General features: G+C 34.1%; 1 protein-coding gene across 1 annotated transcript; it reads left to right on the plus strand.

Moving 5' to 3' along the window:
• The first annotated feature begins 228 nt into the window (after window positions 1-228).
• Window positions 229-15947, plus strand: LOC111043406 (vesicle transport through interaction with t-SNAREs homolog 1A). Its single transcript, XM_022328354.2, has 5 exons — window positions 229-454; window positions 695-753; window positions 7378-7525; window positions 12981-13192; window positions 14958-15947. Exons 1-5 carry the CDS (start codon window positions 361-363, stop codon window positions 15114-15116), a joined length of 672 nt encoding a protein of 223 aa, XP_022184046.1. The 5' UTR covers window positions 229-360; the 3' UTR covers window positions 15117-15947.
• The last annotated feature ends 509 nt before the right edge of the window (window positions 15948-16456 follow it).

Genomic DNA, 16456 nt, shown 5'->3' on the forward strand with positions numbered 1-16456 from the left:
TTTTTACCGGTTCAAATAGGATAGATTGCGGTACAGTTCCCGCCAACAGTGCGGCATTGATGCTCAGCAGGACCTCCTAAATACCTAATAAGAATAAATATTAAACTTGGCACTCCAGAATTGTAAATATAACTCAATTATAACTATTTGGTTGAATTTTGATTCTTATTCAACTTTAAATTGAAAAAAAAAAAAATTAGTGACTGAAAGAATTATGTTTGAAAGACTATCATATCAAGAAGGCGTTGGCTTTGACAGCTGTCAAGCTGTGTTGCTGTAGTTTTTTGAGGTTATGTTGAATAAATTTGGAAATGAAGAGTTTATAAGTTCTAAATAAATACATTTGAGCAAAATTCTACAATGGCAGCATTAATTGATGTTTATGAGCAACAATATGCAGTTATCACAGCAGATATTACTTCAAAAATCGGAAGACTATCAAATTTATCTGGAGGTAATTTGCTTCTCACGTAGGCTAAACATAATCTATAACATAATGAAGACCAAAATAATGTGTTTAAATAATCTAAAAATTATAATCTTACTTTATTTTGAAGTAAATGTTTCAGAAACTATATTAGTTCTAATTCTTTATAATCCTGCTGATGTTCTTGAATTTTCTGAAGCTTGACACACTCCGCTGATGTGCTGTAGGCCTACATGTTTTGTTGAATATGATTTTTTATATTTTCAGGCGAGCGTCGTCATGTTATCTCGGAATTGGATAAGCTCTTCGATGAAGCTAAAGAACTTGTAAGTTATCTGAAGTTGAATATGGCTCTTTGTAATGAATGGTCTTTTTATAACTTATCTAACCTAATCCATCCATGCATATTGTAAGATTAGTTATTTGTATGACAATCTATTCAATATTCCAGTTAACTCCTGTATAATGTGTGTGTTACTATCAATAGAAAAATATATTTACTTGTGTGTGCACACAGAGAGTGGTCAAGCGTTACGAGTTCCGCGTTCTTGGAAACTGAATAAGCCTATTGAAACTGAAATTGATAATTGAATTAGTACAAGATATAAATATCATATTATTAATTTGATACTGAATATAAAAATACTTGCTCTCGTTCTGATAGTTAGTGCTTTATTTATATAAAGTGCTTAAGCCCATATTTAGTGCTTCAATTGAAAAATTCAACTATAAAGCGCAATCTTTTCTCAGCTCCGCAACGTTGCAAGATAGGTTCTCAACCATGTGAATATATAACTAATAAAAAATATTCAATCTTAATTATGACAATATTTATCATGTAATCATTGAAAAATATATTTTCTTGACGAATAAAATATAATTGATAATTTTAAACAAGAATGAACAGTCTATTTTACATCAGGTATAACGTATCGGCTATCATCTATGGAAGGCAGAGGCAAAGCAGAGAATCGATAACGCTGTTCCTATCTTTCTCCTTTTCTAATAACATAAACCTCACTATAGAACGTTTGTAGGCCTATCTAACTGCGGTCATTTTTCTCATAGAAAAAACGAGTACCGCAGAACTCTGTCTACACACACCAAAAGTTCAATTCGACGAGAGATAAAAAAAGGAAAATAAAATTTGGATTAGCCTAGTTTTATTCCCGCATTCATATACAACAAATTCTACAAGCCCAATAGTGTTAGATAGGTATCAATTTAATTGAAATTTACACTCACACTTAGGCGACTCAGGTCAAGAAGAGACTAGACTCTAGTTAAGAGCATGTGTTTCCAAATGGTGACGTCGCGGAGACTAGAATCGACTGGTCTGAGTGTCACCATTTGGAAACACATACTCTCGACTAGAGTCGAGTCTCTTCTCGACCTGAGTCGCGTAAGTGTGAGTTGAGCCAAAATGGTTCAGTTTATGATACTTACTTGAATGGAAAATTCTATTATCAACATATTTTTTATCCATACATCTATATATATTTAACCTTGCAACATAAATAGAATTCCTTGCGAAATAGAATAGAATATGCTATTCTATTCGTTTTATATCTCAGAAAAGCAAACAAAATACGACAAAAATAGTAGATATTACTTAATTATGAAACTTAGTAGCCTACATAATGAAACTAACTATAGATTTCCCAGCCGTACTATTATGTATTTCATTCAAATATTAGCTCAAAATCTATTGAAAGTAAACATAATAATATATAATTATTGAAACGGTTATTTGAAATTGGGCCAGAAAGGAACATTATCGAGTTATTCCATCTATCAATCTATAACCATTGTAGTATGTTAATGTAAGGTAATCATATTTGTATGATTATGTACAATTGGAAATTATAGAATATTTGAAATGAGCTGATTAATTATACATGGTAGAATGGATCAATTTTGGAAAACAAATAAGATAGAAAAAACAAATTTTGATCAATGAGAATATTGTTCATCTATTTCACTATCCATGACGAATTGCAAGTAATAATCCGTTTTGAACTATTCCCAACGACACTACTGTCTAATTTTTGAATATTAGTTATTAAAAGTATTACTCACATGTGGAGCGCTTTCGGATTTTTTAAATCCATTTTCAACACTAGTGTTGTGTTGAAAATTGATTTTCAAAATCTACATGCAAAAAGGAATTTTTGTTTTTTTTTGTTAGTAGAAATTTTGTTTTACAGAGGAATAAATGGATAATAAGATAAATTTTATATATGATAGAATTGAATTAAATTGAATTAGTATGGAACTCTAGCAATAAACTATTGTCAGATATACAAAAAATATGAATTCAGCAAGAAGTCAAATTAAAAGCCTTTCCAAATCATGTTGTAGTGAAGAGGTAAGTGATATGAATTATTATGAGAGCCAAAAAATTCATATCTGGGCTGATAGCCACGGTAAGGGAATTAGAGAGCCTCTAACTGGGTTACTTCGAGGGTATGATATATCTTGTGTTTCCACTGTGGCCCCCGGGATGAAGTTTGAGACTCTTGCAAACTGGATGTTGTCTCCTAATGAGACTGTAGGTCTGAATCGAAATGATTGGATTGTGCTTCTGAGTGGCACAAATAGTATTCACTCCGGTTTTAATGATCTTGATAAGGAGAGATTTGTTGCTAAACTAGTTGAGGTGATTGGGACCTACAGACACAACAATCTGATAATATCAACCATACCCTACCGTTACGATCTCTTTGAGAGTTCCATTGAAAATAGATCTATAGCTGCTATAAACCGAATCATAAGGTGTTTGTCTAGACTGCACTCTGTAAAAATTTTAGATTTATGGTCTATTGAAAGACGTCTCCACACTAGTCACGGTCTTCATTTGAACAGGAGAGGTAAGTTCATGGTTGCAAAGAGAATTTTCAGAATTGTAACTGAGAATTCAGTCTCTGATAGAAATAATTATGTTGGACCAGATACTCTCACACCTCATTCTCTGGCAGTGAGCGGTGACCTAATTGACAGCTGCTATCGTGCTCATGATACAATGACACAATCCTTTGTGACAGTTGATGCCACCTTCTGTAGTGGCTCACGTGCTAGTGATGATGGTCCTTTCCAATGTGATGAGAGAATTGGCGAAAATGGTAGTGTGCATTGCTCTATTGAAGCAACACCTGATTCTATAGTGGTTGACCGTACTGATCAGGATGTGGTAGCTACTCATGAAATTCCAGTTTTGATCTCTTATAGACCAATCAATTTTTTAGATTAAACCAGCGATTGCAAACATTTGTAGATCGCACAAATCTGATTGACTGTCTTGCTGAGGCTGGAAGCAACCATGGTCACTCACCTAATTCTATGTCAGGCCCAGTCACTCTAAATGTCCTGCACTATAATGTTCGAAGTATTCGTAATAAAAACACAGAGTTGGCTCTGCAAATTCAAAACATGCAGGAAAACAAATCTCTAAGTAGAGTTGATCTCTTATGTCTCTCTGAAACGTGGTTGAATGGCAGTGAAAGTGTTAATATTGAAAATTTTAATCTTGTGTGCTATTTCAACAGAGAGTTACGAAAGGGCGGTGGTGTGGCCATATATTCAAGATGTGGATTTTTGACCTCTGAATTCAGCTTAGCAGAGGTTTGCGAGTCAGACTTTGAGGCAGCGGCTGTGACTGTGGAGGGTGATTTTCTAATAGTCTGTATTTATAGATCCCCTGACAGCTCAATGGATACATTTGTTGACAGGCTTGACAAGCTTCTTTCTTCAACTTTTAAGAGATTTAAGGGAATTATTGTGATTGGCGACTTTAATGTTGACTTTCTCAGCAACTCAAGCTCAAAGCAGGAGTTGATGTCAGTCTTCTGTGCCTATGGTCTTCAGGATGTGATTGGGGAGCCTACTCGGGTTACAGCTCACTCTTCCACTCTGTTGGATAATGGTTTCATCAGTGTCAAATATATTGATGCTGTATTGTCAAGAGTGATTAGCTTGTCTCTGTCCGATCACTTTGCTCAGGAGATAGTTGTTCCTTTACCTCTGCATCAGGTGAAATCTCTCAAGGCTGTAATGAAACGATCTTTCTCTGATCAAAACAAGTTGAAATTCTCTCACTACTTAGGTCAATGTGACTGGTCACCTATATATCTGAATGAGATTCACCACGAGGCTCAGACTGATTACTTTGTCCAGATGTTTGTTCAGGGTTTTGAAATGGCCTTTCCTTTGAGAAAGTTAGGAATTCCCAGAAATACTTCAAAGATCCCCTGGTCAAATCCTTACTTGAAGGATCTCTGTAACAGGAAGCGAGACCTGGAGCTGTTTATGAAGGCTTATCCTCAAAATACTCTGTTTCGTGAGTTGTTCAAAAAGATATCCTCTGACATCAGACTGCTGATCCATTCTCTCAAGACTGAATATTCCAAGAGACTGATAGCTTCTGCTGACAACAAATCTAAGGCTGTATGGAATCTAATCAGGAAGGAAACTCCCATCAGGGTGAGTACTGAGTATCCAATTGTGATTGATGGCCTCCCAGTAGGATCACTTTGTGAAGTTGCTGAAGTATTCAATGACTACTTTGCTGGGGTGGTTTCATCGAATAATAGGCTCAGTTTGGGGGTTTTTGACGGTCCTTCTTTTTGTGATTTACTTGTAAATTCTAACCCTGGTAATGCTGCTGTCTCTGAGATGCCAACTTGGTCTGAGCAAGAGGTTGTATCTATTGCTAAGAAGCTAAAAATGAAAATGTCCAGTGGGTCTGATGGAATTCCTTCAAAAATACTAAATGAGTTTTTCCATTGTGTCAGTGGTCCTGTCACTCAGCTTCTGAACAGATCATGTGCTTCTGGGTCATTCCCCGCCTGCTTCAAGGTATCTAAGCTAAAGCCAATTTTCAAAAAAGGCTCTCGGAAGGAAGTGGATAAATACCGACCTATAGCTAACTTGACCTCTTTGTCCAAGGTATGGGAGAGAGCAATATATGACCCCTTGCTGGCTCACTTCCTGAATAACAATCTTTTAAGTGAGTGTCAATATGGTTTTAGAGCTGGAATGTCAACCGTAGATGCATTGGAGAGTTTCATCAGTGATATCTATTCATCATTGGATCAGGGTGTTAAGGTCATGGGGTTTTTCGTTGATATGAAGAAGGCATTTGACAGCCTGAACCACAGCATTCTCCTAAGGAAGCTTCATTACTATGGAATTAGAGGTAATTTCTTGTCGATGATTGAGTCTTATCTTAGTAACAGAAACCAGATGGTTGAAATAGAGGGCGATAATGGTGTTGTCATTAATGGTAAATTCAGGTCTGAACTTCGTCCTGTTGGGAGAGGGGTCCCACAGGGATCAATTTTGGGCCCCCTTCTGTTTCTGATTTACATTAATGACCTCCCTGCAAATGTACATCATGCCAAATCAGTTCTCTTTGCTGATGATTCAAATTTCCTAATAACAGCTAGGAATAGTGATGAACTTCAGCTGACTGCAGACTCTGTGCTTAGTGAGGTGGCTCAGTGGTGCAAGGCAAACTTGTTGGAGGTAAACATTAAGAAAACCTCATTTATTGAATTCCAGATACAGCGATCACAGCTGGGCTCTTTTCAGTTTGATATTGATGGTGAGGAGGTTCAGCCCTCTACCTCGGCAGGGTTCCTGGGAGTGACTGTCGACCGGAATTTGGCATGGTCAGTTCATGTGGAATCACTGATAAAAAAACTCAATTCAGCAGCCTTCATTATCTCAAGATTATCTGGGGTTCTGGCAAGAGATGCTGTGATTGCTGCCTACCATGGGTATTTTGAGTCACTACTCTCATATGGCATACTGCTTTGGGGTGCTTCAAGAGATGCACTGATGGTTTTCAAAGCCCAGAAGAGAACTGTTAGGATCATATTTGGGAAGCCCCATAGATTTTCTTGTCGGTCCATTTTCAAGTCATCAAGAATCATGACAGTTCCTGCTCTTTATATTTACAACCTGGCTATTTTTGCTTATAAGTCACATGACAGTTGGACAACAGGATCTGATATTCATGATCATTTCACCAGATCAAGAAATGTTGTAAGAATTAATCAGCACCGAACAGCATTTTATGAACAAAGTACGGAGCATAAAAGTATAAAGGTTTTTAATTCGTTGCCAACCCGGTTAAAGGAGGCTCAATCACTTGGCCTGTTCAAAAGAATGACTAAGGACTGGTTGATTGAGGAGTGTCCGTATTGTTGGCAGGCACTCATAAATTAAATCTATACTATTATTAAATTCAATTAAAATTGAACGTAGTCTTATTCATCTTTTAGAGAATTTCTTCTAGAGAATAATTTTTTTTGTGGAACACCAATTATTATGAAGAATATACTTTGACATCTAGACTGCCATTGAAGAGTAATGTTGTGCTAATTTATGAAATAGTTGTCAAACTCCGTGGCAGTCCTTGATAGAGTAATACAAATTTCAATGGGTTTAAATGAGGGATGTTTGATTTTCGTTGCTCTCCTGTATGGTAATTTTAAATAGTATAATTTTTTTTTCATTTTGTAGGAGTGTTCTTGGGTCTTACTTACAAACGTTTCTGAAAATCATTCTTTGCAAAGTGCGCTTTGTAACCCAATGCTTTGTGTTCATAATTGTGAAGGGGTTTCCACCTTCATCATAGGCCTATAGACGTGAATAATAAATATTTGAATAACAATCATGACGTTTCCAATGGTTTATCAAATCTGATTATTTCGTGTTACTTGGTTGCCTAGCCAAATGAATTGCTGGGCGGATGGCTAAGCGTCCTTGGTTAAGAAGTACTCGGAATAATTTATAAATATGTTATTTATTTCCCTACTTGTTTTGCTCTTGGCAGCATAACCAAGAAAATTAAGTTGAAAATTTAAGTTTAAGTTGAAAATTTCATAATTTTAGATTATGATAGAAAAAAAGTTTATTTTTATTTTTTTTTTAATTTTCTTTTTTAGATGGAGCAAATGGGTCTTGAAGTGCATGAATTAAAATCATCCGATCAATCAAAACTTAAAACTAGAATTGAAAGCTACAAGGCAGAGCTGAAACGACTAGAACAGGAATTTTCCAACGCTAAGAAAAGTAGCGTTAACTCCCAAGATGGTAAGTAAATGGTCGTTTGAAGTTTATTAATAAATTTCCACACTTGAAGCACTTGACATTGTAAAGACTGACAAATGTAAGAAAGACTGACTGTAAATGTTTGTTCAAAATTAATTCTGTAATTCCGCTTTATTTCCTGTTCCTGCACTTGAAAAATCATGTTGACTTACTCATGAGATGTAGGCCTACTCAAGGCGAAATTGTTTTTAATAGATGGATATCCAAGGTGAATCTTACAAAACTTTCTCATGTATTACTGTAATTATTGAAAAATATAATTAGTTATATTCTCACATTAATATCATTGCAATTTTTTCTATTATAAATTGTATTACATATCACATAATTGAAGAGTTGAGATGGTTATTTAAATTCAGTTTAATATTTTTTCATTAAAAGCCTACAAGTTATAATACCGGTACTGCGGTACATACAAAAAAGTGCAATACCGGAATGTAGGCCTACCTACTACTACTAAGATTGAAAATACTTCAATTTCCCAGTATGTAATTTTCTCTATGACTACTTAGAGATTGCTAGCAATAAATCAATATTTAAAAAGATTCAATTAAGTAGACAGTCACACAATCACACAAAAACATAGAATCTGATGATGCATTTTTTCATTGGTTAGCTACTTTCGCTCATTTCATTATTTTAAAATTGCTTTTTGTAAATCAAACATATTTTATTCAAATTTTGTAAATTATGATCTATGCTTTTGACGTCTTAATTGCGCTATGGTTGCTTTTATATGTAAGATTTTTCAGATTTTTCATTAAGCGTTTCCTATCTAAAAAAATAAAATGAATAGAACAATCTCTGTCGATGAGATTTATTATTAAATTTGTTTGGAAGGCCTATTAATGCTATCAGGCATAGAACATGATAACGTTCAAATTGCCGCCTCGCCTTCGCGTAGAGGCAGGGATCCTAGAAGTCCATTTTTTATTTTGTGGCGCACAAATTAGGCTAAATTTCATTGATGGCTTGGGTAATGTTGTCTTTTAGGGCATCGATAGTCCAAGGTTTATTGGTATAGACCTTTGACTTGGCATAAACTTATTAGAAAAAAAATTATCTGGGTCCAATCACATGATATTAGTGGCCAGTTGACATCACCTCTGCGCGAAATAACTATGTCAGAAAATCGCGAATCTAGAATGTCATCTGTTTTGTGCACTGTCTGTCACATTGGACCGTTTTGCTTAAAATCGCATATCGTCCACATCCATATTTTATAGTTTTAGCCACAAGAAGTAATTTAATCATTAGCTGTATCAGCAAGTTGAAGTAAGAGAGGCCGAGATCTTGTGCGTGATGACTGCCGCTGATTCTGCTGCCCATTCCCATGTTCAGTGACAATATTCTTGGTCGATCCATTGTTGTACGGGTGCTCAGGGGTGCCCACAAGGGGGGGGGGCATGGCGCAATTTGCGCCATCAACATTTTTGGGGGGGGGGGGGGCATGATTTTTTATATTTTATGTCAACATTTTGAATCATTGCTAAAAAATCAAGGTATTAAATAGAGATATCCTAATGTAGTTAATTTTAATACTTTTTCCCACCTTTACAATGTTATATTCTGCAAAGTGTAACTCAATATAAAGCATAAAAAATACAATTGATAATAATATGTTGTATGCAGGAATTTTAGTAATTTTAAACCTATGAGTTTGAAGGTAAATCTTTGAAAAAATAAATTATAACTTCATCATCCACTATTATTCTGATTTCCTTTGCTTGATTTTAATTTTTAATGGTCCTGTGTTTGAGTTTCCTTGCTGTTGCAACCTAATTTTCTTAAAAGCACAATGATAAGTTAAATTGTAATGTACATTTTAATCTAATAATTATTTTAATTTCGAAGGCGTTTTATGATGATATTAATGTCTCTGAAATGGGAATGCAATTATAAACAACATCGCAAACTAAAAGAATCTCCTCTTTCATGTGAGATGAATGATTTTTGTAAGAATATAATCGTGAAGTAAGATACGTTTGATTCAAAAAATCAAGAAATTTTCGATATTTTTCTCATTTTTACAGTCTCGACAGTTTTTCGATATAAACAGTGATGCAAGATCAATTTATGGCAACTCAGCTTATAGAGCATGAAATTTTCTCTCATTTAAGACCAATCGCAAGTTTCTATCATGTATTGTACTCATTTTAGAGACTCTTTAATAACAGTAAAATCGCAAGAAAAGTGAGAAAATAAAGATCATTCAATTGGCTGTAACTTTTTAACGGCATTGAAAACAGAAATATAATTCATGGGAGTGGAAAGAAGAGAAAATTCATCACAACCTCGACTACTTTCTGGACTTTTTATCTGAAGTGTTCCACAAGATACGCAACATTGCATATGCGAGACTGTGGAAATGGGGGAAATATCACAAATTTCTCGCACATTCAAAGTTGTGTATCTTGTGGAACACTTCAGATAAAAAATCCAAAAAGTAGTCCTGCGCGACCAGTCAATTCATTGGAAATAAAATTTTATTATATTTAATATTATATAGAGAATGCTTTATCTCGTTAAATTCAAGGTTCTCGAGATTAAATGGAAAACTTAAAAAAAGTCCAAAATTTTGGGGGTGAAGTCGCCCTCTGGCGTGTGAGCAAATTTCAACAGGGGCTGTTTCCTGAAAAACGACCATTTGACTGGTCTGTAAGTTGTTATCCTATTATATTAAGCGAGCAATTTCTGTATATCTGTTCGTATTTTTCTATTTTTATATCTGGTTATCTGGCTATCTGGTTATATGGTTATTTATGTTCAACGGATCTCGGAAACGGCTCTAACGATTTTCACGAAATTCTGAATATAGTAGGTTTATGATATCAAAATTCGATTGCACTAGGTCTCATCCCTGAGAAAACTCCCTGAAGGACATGAAAAGGATAATTCATCCTTGGAAAAACAGATGATGATTTCGTCGTCTGTCGATAACAGAAGATGCGTGTGCCTGTGTGGGAGATCAGCTGTGTAATCAATTAGCTCATCGTATCTCGCGAGAAATCTAGAAATTTTGACTTGATCAAAATACAGTAATCTGATTTGTTGACATGAGATGGTATATATCATAATATTCAAAGTTAATCATTACTTTACAGTTCTAAGTGATTAGTGAGTGTTATTTTGTTATTCAATTTGGTATGTAAACAATCTAAATTAGAACTTTTATGTTTTCAAATATTTGGACTGAAAATTTCACTTGAATTCAAGTCTATGAAACATAACCTACTTTTTGGAATTTTAAATATTCCAACTATAAATTTTATAGTGAATAAATCAAAATTCGGGGAAGAAACAGTTTTGGGCTGTGCCTGTTAGTCCTTCCCCAATCATTTCAAAGAATTGAGTTCTGTTTATCAATGAATAAATAACGAGCAAAGCTTGGTGCCCCGATATTTGGTATTAATAGATAGAATTTACAAAATGAACTTGTTCAGATGATATCTTTATTCCAAAAACCAAACCATTTGAAGATACAAGTTCGACTTGTGTTATTATTTTCTCCTGTAATGTTAAAAAGTAAATACTACCAACAACACAACATCAGGGACAACCCGTTCCAATTTATGATAAATATCGGGGCACCGAGCTCCGCTCTGGGGTACCTACAAAAGCATATAAAAATTATTAAGAAAGAAGAAATTATAATAAATATTCATAGTTCATATAGAAAGGTCAATCACAGTGGATTGAGATTAATTCGCAGAGGAATGCAAAAATTTCTCTCTCAAAAGCATGTTAAATTTTAATCCTGATTAATTTCACGAGAACCAAATCACAGAAGACCATCTCAAAAAGATAGCTTATCTGATTGGTTCTACTGGAATTAATCAGGATTAAAATTTAACCGGCTTTTGTACAACTGCCACTAAGTACCTGATTGAATTAGGTACAAAAGTTCAACAGCTGAGTCATAATTTTGTCTGAGTCCTACACACATGCACTCGCTCACTCACTTCCATTATCAACAGACGACGAAATTATCAGCTGTTTTTCCAAGGATGAATAAATTCTTTTAATGTCTTTCAGCGAGTTTCCCCAGGGATGAGAACTAGTGCAATCGAATTTTTATATTATAAACATACTATGTTCTGAATTTCGTGAGAATCGTTAGAGCCGTTTTCGAGATCCGGTGAAATACAAACATATAAACATCTAAACATCAAAACAGAAATTTTTCGTTTAATAGTATAGGATTTAGAATACCTAAACTTGCCGACATTATATATTGTATGAATAAAATCGTTCCAAATTTGTATGAATGTTAACCAAAATTGCTATGCAATATTCTTTTGCAATAAAAGAATATCAATGATATTATTATTCAACTTTTTATAAGTAACCTTTACATTTAAAAAGCAAAGCCTCCCTTACTTATTTTTCAATATCCTATTAAAATATTTGTAATGTAGTTATTCCTGATGTAATGTAGTACTTTTTAGTCCTTCCGAACAAGAACGGGTGCACTGCTAGTCTCAAAAAGATACTTTATTTCTATTTTAAAAGAGATAAGAAACGATGGTATATATTTTTACAATATTATGAAAACAGAAAGAATTCCTCACAAGAACAAAGGTAAATAATGCCCTTTGGAAGATTAGAATGTAAGATGTGAATTTTATTGTCATACACTGACAATGCAAAAAACTAAAGGGTTGGGAATTGGGATACTTTGGGGGGGGGGCATTACACTTGGATTGGGGGGGGGCTTGCGCCATTGCCCTTGGGGGGGCTGGGCACCCCTGCGGGTGCTGTTCAAATATTTGCTGAACCAGTTTCCGCAAAGTTGTTACTACATTGCGATTAGTCCACTCGGTAGGAAGACTATTGCGACCGTAAAATTGGCGAGCCTTTTGGTACATTGCTTGCACAGAAAAATACTTTTTTGATGAAACAATTCTATCATTTTCACTACGGTAGTTGGACGCTATAACTTTTCATGGTGATGGCAAGGCATACTGGATAGATAAGAACCGATTTGACACTTCAACCAATGTACCTAGAATACAGGTATCTTTGTATCTAGGTACACCTTGACTTCAACTTTATCAGCTATATATCAGCTATATTGCTACCGCAATCAGCTGTCAAAGTGAAGAAATCCTCAATGAAAATCCCCATAGACTCTGTATTAAAAATAGATCGCCATTAATTCTGGAATATAATATTAAATTAACTGATACTCGCTCCCATCGGACAGGCTTTCCTTGCTGGGTAGCCACCATAGGGAAATAATTAAAAGGAAAAATATTTTAATAAACTTAATGATAGTATATTAAAGTTTTGAGGTTTTATATTGTCTGGTTTATTTCTGATCTTACTTGTGATTGATTTGAAATCTAGGTGATATGCTTCTCATATTTAAATTTCTTAATTTTTTTGTTCAAATGGAAAATAAATTGATCTGATTTGAGATTCTTTTATTTTGAAGGCTATAGTGAGAGGATAGAACTGTACAGCGAGTGTGTGAGCCTGAATGAGGAGCAGAAGCAGAGGCTTCTAGACAACGCTGAGACGGTCGAGCGAACAGGCAAGAAGTTGACTGCTGGCTATCAGGTGCTTTTGGAGACTGAAGATATCGGCAATCAGGTTCTCAGGGACTTGCATTCGCAGAGAGAAACAATACAGAAATCTAGGTCCAGGGTGAGTATAAATGAAGGATACTTTACAAATCAAAAATAGTATCTCTTTGAATTTCAGACGTGCTTATTTCAGCATTTGCCGAATTTTAAATTTTGAATTGTGATGTTTGAGTAACCAATTTATCAATAATCTTGTATTTCTATGTTTTGTAGTTATTCACACTCTTGATTACAGGTTTTCAAAATAGTTGATTGAAATTTTAGAACATCATTGAAATGATATTACTTTGGCATATTCTTTATATTCTATAATTATTCTTTACCATTTTAAATAATATAGATTCTAATTCGTTGAACATAAAATGTGACCTGTCACACCTCTATAAATATCTGTGCCTCCACAAATGCATTGTTCATTCAAGTTTCGTTTATTATATTCATTTTCTTAAGAATCAAGTTTGGTGCATCTCATATTCGATGATGTATTGAATTCAAAGTAATATGGTTATTATCTTTCGTAGTTTATATCTTTAAGAATAGAAGTGTCTGAAGTCTGATGATTTTGCAAAGTCATTTAAACTGAATTATCGAAATTGATTTAAATTGTTGCTGTATTGATGGATTTATAGGAAGATAATGATCAATGATCATTTCAAAATTCCAAAACCAGGGAAAACATAATGAATGTTATTAGAGTTGTACTGGATCGTTTTCTGTTCGAGAAGTAATAAATAGTTCAGCTCCAGAAGTACAGGGTGGCGCAGATGGATCGAGTGGTTATAGAATACTTTTGTCAACCTGACAATTTTGAATTTATAAGATTGAAATGAAGTGTAAATCGTGTAGTTACGATGGAAGTTTATTAACAGAAAATTAGTTCTAGAAAAGTTCGTTTTCAAAACTCACATCAATCAAATGACGAATTTTTTGAATTGATTTGTAACGTTGCGAATTGCCCGCTCAATCACACCATATCACCAGGAATCGATGTGATTCCGTTGTGAATTGCTGCCTTCAACTCCTGAATGGTGTGGGCTTTGTTCATGTAGCCCCTTGATTTCAAATAGTCCTATAAGAGAACGTCACATACCATGAGGTCCAGTGAGCGAGAGGGCCAATGCAAATCTCTATTATAAGAAATCAATCGACCAGGGAACAGAGCGAGTACATCTTGCAGTGATTTTCATCTTGAGTCATTTTGCAGTGATATTTCAATTTTAAGATAAATTTCTATCCTAGCGGTATGTGAAGCTGCCCCGTCTTGGAATCACTTATTGTCCAAGTTGTAAGTGTAGCATTCATAAATTATTCCTGGTGATGTACTTGAGCATTACATGCTGGATGCTCAAGAATGACCGACCAACAAAGTCCGACTCCAAGAATGTCTCGTCTGAGAGGAAGAGCATTTAATAAATTTAATTTTTAAAAACTAACTCAACTAATTTTCTGTTAATAAACCTCCATTGTAACTACACGCTATCACTTCATTTTAATCCAATACCTTCAAAATTTACAGATTGATAACTATTTTAAAATCACGCAATCCATATGCACCACCTTGTATATTGTAATCACTTGGATGATTGATGATCATCAGTTTCCCATATCTCATTCAACCCATCCTGATTAATTGTACTAGCTTACTTCCAATAACCTCAACCAATGAGTAATCTCATTAGAAAAAATCAAAACTGGTTTAATAGTAGGTGTTTCTATATCTGACTGTCAAAAATTATATTGAAACTTTTCTCTCATTGCTTACATACTATGATACTATGAGCCTGTTCGAGTGGTTAATGATACGATCATTTTCTTTCTTTTTTTAGTTACGAGAAACAAATGCAGAACTGGGAAGGAGCAACAGAATCATCAATGCGATGATCAACCGATCTCTCCAGCACAGATTCCTTCTGACAGCTATCGCCATCTCTTTCTGCCTCGTTGTCATGATCAGTATCTACATTTCAGCTACTCGTTCCAGATAAACTAGACTTGTCTTTATACATTCCTCTATGTATTTCCTTATCATCTTATCATTAATCACTGCTCTATAATAAAATTAAACACACCTTTTACTTAATAATTGATTCCAACTGATGACTCAGGATTGTGATAACGGTTTGCCCTCCTGCTAAATACCAGGTGCTCTATTTTGAGCATGAGATTATGATTTATGCTATCAGTATTTAAAAATTAGGTAACATGTTTCATGATGAATTTAATTATAACTATTAGGATACGAAAGTATAATATTTCATAAATTGTTAATTATAAGAAAATACTATTGATATAATGTATCTTAGTTGTGATTTAAATATCTTGATTGATTATATCTAGATCCCTGATTGAAAAATTGTTTGTTATTATTGAATTGAGACTTGATTAGTGTTCTGTTGATTATAGATAATTTTTAATTTAGTTATAAAAATTAGTTGCTGAATTAATAAACTAGGGTAACTTTTAGATTTTAAATTATTGGAAATTAAGACTTATAAGTTGGTTAATATGTTTTTGTGATGTAATAAAGTGTGTAGAAAGTAATTACTACGTTCAATGAATTACTAATGAATGTGGTTAAATTGAAATTGGAAGTCCACGTGTAACTTGTATATATTAATAATTAATTATTCAACCAATGTGCTGTCGATCAAGTGTTGGTATAATCATCCACTTATTCCACTGTACTCATCATTTCTATCCATATTGACCTGCTTGTAAAACAAATTTGGAATTATTGCATTTTGATTTCATGTTGACTGTACATACTTTAATGTAAGACTGTAAATAAAATTATTAAATGTATTATTTATTGTTCACTTGAAGACTATTTTTATTCATTTGAAACATTATCCCAATTTAATCAGAAATATGACAAAAAACAATGAATTTAGGAAACAGAAGATTGATCAGTCAGCATACCAAAAGCGAAACGCCGCAGTAGTTGTTAGATATGTAGTTGGCCTGTATCAGCCCATATATTTGATATGAGAGGTCGACAAGGGCAGGGTGATATCTTGGATTCGGTAATTAATAATAATGATACTGCGTAAATTGGAAATCAATTTGATTAAAAACGTAAATACTGACTATTCATTCAATTTTTGTAATAAGTTAATTCAGTTTTCAGTTACTGTTGTCTTGAGAAGTCCTATTGCTCTAAGAACATTGTTCTTACAGGTTGCAAATCTACTCCGAACAGTAAAAAGAGATTTGTAGTGAATTTATCTTCCCACGGGTAAGATTCATTACGGTATTAATTGAAATTTATTCATTCATATTTTCGTGACTGATAGTTACAAAGTTATGAGACTTTCATTATCTGTGT

The sequence above is a fragment of the Nilaparvata lugens genome, chromosome 1, assembly GCF_014356525.2.
Source record: "Nilaparvata lugens isolate BPH chromosome 1, ASM1435652v1, whole genome shotgun sequence".
Classification (NCBI taxonomy): Eukaryota; Metazoa; Arthropoda; class Insecta; order Hemiptera; family Delphacidae; genus Nilaparvata; species Nilaparvata lugens.

Coding starts and splice junctions, on each gene's coding strand:
- LOC111043406 (XM_022328354.2), top strand. CDS start 361: ATGGCAGCATTAATTGATGTTTATGAGCAACAATATGCAGTTATCACA. Junction 455..694: donor ACTATCAAATTTATCTGGAG/GTAATTTGCTTC, acceptor TTATATTTTCAG/GCGAGCGTCGTCATGTTATC. Junction 754..7,377: donor TCGATGAAGCTAAAGAACTT/GTAAGTTATCTG, acceptor TTTCTTTTTTAG/ATGGAGCAAATGGGTCTTGA.